The following is a 5,403-nucleotide window of genomic DNA, read 5'->3' as shown; positions in this document are numbered from 1 at the left end:
TAACTGCTATTGTTATTCTTCAATATTTGCATACCACAATAGGCATAAGCTTTGTGGTCGGACTCAAAACAGAAAATAAACAAAGGTCGTAGTGGAACGAGGAGAATAGATTGAGAAAAAAACACAGAGGAAGAGAATGTGTCTGAGCCCTGTGGACAGGAATGGTTTAGGGCTGGGCTAGATCTGCACTGACACGCACAGACACACATCCACACAACTCTCTCTGAATGCGGGAGCTGGGGGAGGAGAGTGGTGGGACCCTGGAGTGCAGAAAAGCTCAGCAGGCTTTCTCTTGTTCTCCTTGTTCTGTGACCTTTCCTCTGCCGGTGCTACCCCTTTTCTCGTGTACCACCTAGACCCAACCACACGTCTTATGTTCTTATGTTCCGGTAGCCGGACACAGGACTGCACAGGACGCCTGCAGCTGTGATCCAACTCCTTACTAACCAGACTTCATGATGACGCCCATCGCATTAATTGCAGTCAAGGTGTAGTTTCATTATGAACATGGTGCCCACGACTGGTTTCAGCACCAAAAAGATCAAGCTGAGCAGCTGCAGTGCCAAGGGCATCAGCTGTCTAGAGTGTAAACTATAATCGGAATCCTTATTAAACCTCCATACTGTTGCTTAGATGTGACTTAAAGAGGAGGTCCCCTGGTGACATGCAGAGTAAACATGCTAAATCCCCTCTTCTAGCCAGGGTTTTAGCCTCTAAGGATAATGCTGAGTTTCTGAAAGGTCGCTGAAATACAAGGTACCTCAGTTGATCTCAGGTATGAATATTAATATTAGGTTTTACTTTACAATGACCACACAAAACTTTAGGTTTGTGTTCCTAAGAAATCACTGAAAGAGAACAAGTGCAGATTCAGAACCAAGACTCTAAAGTTAAACTAACATCTACTCCGGTCTTCACATTCCACTGTCTTAAAATAACAAACAACTTCCAGTTAGATATAGACTGCAACTGAATACAGAAGCCAGTGTCTATCACCAACATGGGATCAGTGCCTTTCAAAATCCACACGCTGCCCTATGCAAGCTTAAGTGCCGGTACTCCATGTCCGAGACCAAGAGCACCCCTTCAGAAAATGGCATCCTAGTCAGCCACCTGTGTCACCTAGTGGATTGACCAGCACTGACTGGGAACTGGTACCCCAATCTGCCAGGAGGTTACATTCATTCAAGCATATCCCAACCCCCAAAAGGCCATATAATTCAGTCAACACAAGATGGAAAGGCACAGGTCCTCAGAAATGAACTACCAGTGCGTGACCATCTGCAAACCCTGCAGTCTGATTACCAGCAGCTAGGTGGGGGTGGGGGGCGCACACCGCAAAATACCTGGAAGTAGCAGGTTTCCATTTAGTCTTCACAGCATGACAACGATGCAGATGGAAATGGTTGATTAGGCATCAGCTTTAAAACACCGGAGGCTGACAAGCCCCAATCGCGCTGAAAACAGAGGCGTGACACACTGAAACACTAGCTCCTAGGAAACAGCCATGTGGCGTGACAACAAAAACAAACAAGAACGAGTCTCATCCTGCCGATTCACGTCTGGAGAAAACAAAATAGCGAAATTACAATAAAGTTAAGAAAGAACACCGCTACACATGCATGCAGTTCATTTGAATAATTTTTAATCAAAAATACTTCAGAATTGTTTTGGCTTCTACTGTACATCAACAGTCTTGCGTTACTATACAGTGTCATAGCTTTATATATTTTGTTTTAAAAATGTCGTTTGCAATTGTTACCTATAACACTACAGGCAAGCCGTCTTTCTGGTGAGTACGCACTATACCAAACTACACTCTTATGTTAATGTCCATACTGACACCATATTATAGCCAAGGTGAACCCATCTCATAATTGCGCAGAATCTTCTACCCTATTACCTGGAACAAGTGCCGGTTTTTAACTTCCGATTTATTACTGTAAAACTAAAAATAAAACATTTCAATTGACAAAGTCGACTTCGGTATGCATGACGTGCATCCACATTGCGTGCAAAGTCGTTGCAATAAATGCATTTAGTTCAAAGGATCAGCAACTCAATACACTTCCAGCGGTAGTCACAGTGCTTTGTGTCGAGATAAAATTGTCAAGCTACATTTAAAATCCACGAAGAAGCAGCAAAAACTGGAACCAGCCAGTTCTTAAACTTCTGATTTTGCTCCTAAATCAGCGCAAGTTTTGGTTAAAACAATCCAGCACCCGTTTTAGTATAACAATACGTGCAATACATATTGCTCGGAAGCTTCACAACAGGTTCCTTGAACTTCAACCCCAAAGGAAACAGAAATCCCTTCCAAATAGGTTGCGTTTCAGCGGCACCAATGAGACACCGCAAAAACAACTCTAAAACGCAAATCCTCTGCGTTTCGCTATCGTTTCTTTTTCTGTTTTAGCGATTTTCTCCGTTTAACAATCATTTCGTATAGTTTGTCCATGCCCTCGTATAGACCCTCCCCGATGATGGCACAGGCCGGTTGGACGTGATAGGTAGTGGCCGGTGTGAGTTCATGGAGCGCCAGCTGCTTCTCGATGTCGGCCACCGGAAGCGATCTGGGCAGGTCCTGCTTGTTGGCGATCACCAGCAGTGGGGTTCCTTGGTTCTCCGCGAATTTGGTGACTTTGTGCAGCTCGGTCTTGGCCTCCTCCAGCCTGTCTACGTCCACCGAGTCCACCACATAGATGATGCCGTCTGTGCAGCGGCTGTAGGACTTCCAGAGGGGCCGCAGCTTCTCCTGCCCCCCCACGTCCCAGAAGTGACAGCTGATGCCCTTGGCGCTGCAGTTGCTCAGCTTGATCTTTTCTGTGTTGAAGCCGATTGTGGGTACAGTGTTGACGAACTCATTAAATTTCAAGCGGTACAGCACCGTGGTTTTGCCGGCAGAGTCCAGACCCAACATGACAATATGGAGAGACTGAAAGCCTGCGATATTGGAAAAGCCGTTTCCCATTTTCAGTGCGTTTTTTAAAGGGTTACTCAAAAAGGCAATGACAACACATTAGCTGTTATTGGAGGAATAAGGATTTCAGAAGACAAAATATGATGCGACAAAAAATGTGAATAAAGATACCCGTAGAAAAGGAGGCTTTAAGCCCCACCTGAATGTCGTGATGGCACCGTACTGCTCAGTGGTCACCTTCTGCAGGCATGGAGATCGTTCCACATCTGCGTGGTTCCAGCGGTGCGGCTCGCGCCAGCATCCCCATTTAAAACACTGGTCGGGGACAACGCTGCATTTCCCCGATCATAGATAAATCTATCCCAGATATTTATAGCTTCACACCAGCCTTGTGCTGCTCCACAGAGACCGCTGGGTGTCAAGATTGCAATAAAACCAAAACGCGTCCACCTTCTTGCACCGACAAACGTTTTCCCTTTGCGGATAATAACAAAACAAAAGAAAAAAATATATAGCCTATATATATTTAAAAACGAATACTATCAGTACTTAAATTCACGTAGAAGAAGAAGGAGGTATACATCCGTCAGCAGCCCTTCTTCCAGTCACCGCGTAAAGCGCACTGAAGGTGACACTATCCGCTCGGGTACGAAAGCTTGAAACCCGCCCACAGAGACACGAGAAACGCACCTCACTCTCACACCACCGGAATCTGGAAATACACGCACGCTGACGTCGGGGTGGATATACTTACAGTACGCAGGGAGATTGTAATTGTTTGCACCAGAAGCATTTCGAGGGGATATAAATGATAATTCCCATATGCTGAGAACAGATCGTTAATATTGTGGGGTTTGCGAGACTTAAATGTCTTAATGTATGTTTAAAAAAAAAAAAACGCAAGTACCTCAACCACTAAGCATTTAATATGCACCCTGACATAATAAAATAAACTTCTGCTTTACCAAGAGAAGTATTAAAATCGGACTCAAATGGAAAACAGTACTGTGTAGATCAACTGCAGGACGCAGTATCAGTGTTTTAAAGATCTTACTGGCACTGCGTTATGCGATGTATCGCAGTAAATGAAGGACATTTCCAGCTGCTGATTGTACACATATCTTATGGTCCATATTTCACAGAGCCCGGTTCATAGATGGACTGACCTACCGGCGGGTCACCTTCCCATACTTTGTACATGTACGATATGCCACCTGGCAAGATTCTGAATTTTGTATGTAATATATGGACTATGTTCATTGTACCCCATTTATCTTTACCAATAAAAGCAATTCTGGAGGGAACAATTGTACGATGTGCCTATCAATCTTGAAAAGATATATCCCAGATAGCACACATATGTTGAAATGACATTGATTCCAAATCAGAAAATTGGACGTACTGTAACAACGTTCATCTTCAGTCTTTCACTTTATATCAACATTGAATCAAGGTTTTGCCACCATCAATTTTTCGGTATTGAAAATCTGACGAAAAATCAATTAAGTTTCAACACTGATAATTTAACATTGACCATAATTCAACACATTTAACTATAATTCAACGTTGAAACAATAACACGGTGCTATCTGGGATACTAACTGCTCATTACCGACCCAGTCAATTAGAAAACCAGCCCCGAAACCTCCAGGTAATAACTGCTAGCACTGATGGGTTACTGCATCACATCCAATCCCCTCATAGTTTACTCATAGATTGGCATGGAATATGGAGAAATCACACCTTGTTATGCACATCTAAAACACCTAAAGCAATGTAATAGGATAAGATATACTTTATTGATCCCAGTGGGAAATTCATTAAAGTAACCTAGAGATGTGATGTAACAAATTACTGATAATGAAATTCATAACAAAATCTGGATTTTTGCGATTTTATAGTAGAACAGATACAGATACGGTGATAATAAGGAAAACGAGCATCCTACTCTGATGGATGTGTACACGGCCGTGGTTGAATTCTGGTGCCACTTTACAATAAGACTACCCATATAGAGTTTATGAATGGTTTATAATCTAGTTACTAATTAGGTTATAACACAAATTATTAATTGACAATTTTAAACAAGTTATAACAGAGTTTTATTTTTATTAATGAGTTACTATCAATTACAAGTAGCAAATGGGAGCCTTATTGTAAAGTGGTACCTGAATTCTTTTGGATTTTGTCGCCATCATGTGGACAGAATGAGAATTGAATATACTAATTTGTCTTGACCCCAGCCCTCAATCTAATCTGTCTAATCTGTCTATGATCTTCTCCACTTACTATTTGTTTGTTTGTTTTGCATGGGGCCCCAGAAACAACAAACCTGCCCCAGGGTATACAACATTCCTGTGCCCTGGGCTGCTTGGGATAGACTCCATTGTTAAAGGCTTTATCAATGGCGGCTTGACATTGTAAATTATCACCAGGCGTTTCTTAATTCAAAATGTATTCCCCTTTACATACAGTGCCCATCA

General features: G+C 42.7%; 1 protein-coding gene across 1 annotated transcript; it reads right to left on the bottom strand.

Annotated features, from left to right (window-relative positions):
- Positions 1-1,628: 1,628 nt before the first annotated feature.
- Positions 1,629-3,621, bottom strand: LOC111856669 (ADP-ribosylation factor-like protein 4C). The gene is made up of 2 exons (XM_023836813.2): positions 3,120-3,621; positions 1,629-2,943 (listed from the first exon to the last, which is right to left on the bottom strand). Exon 2 carries the CDS (start codon positions 2,918-2,920, stop codon positions 2,393-2,395), a length of 528 nt encoding a protein of 175 aa, XP_023692581.1. The 5' UTR covers positions 2,921-2,943; positions 3,120-3,621; the 3' UTR covers positions 1,629-2,392.
- Between the last annotated feature and the right edge of the window lie 1,782 nt (positions 3,622-5,403).

The sequence above is a fragment of the Paramormyrops kingsleyae genome, chromosome 1, assembly GCF_048594095.1.
Source record: "Paramormyrops kingsleyae isolate MSU_618 chromosome 1, PKINGS_0.4, whole genome shotgun sequence".
In the NCBI taxonomy this organism is placed as follows: domain Eukaryota; kingdom Metazoa; phylum Chordata; class Actinopteri; order Osteoglossiformes; family Mormyridae; genus Paramormyrops; species Paramormyrops kingsleyae.
This window is presented reverse-complemented; position numbering and strand designations above follow the sequence as displayed.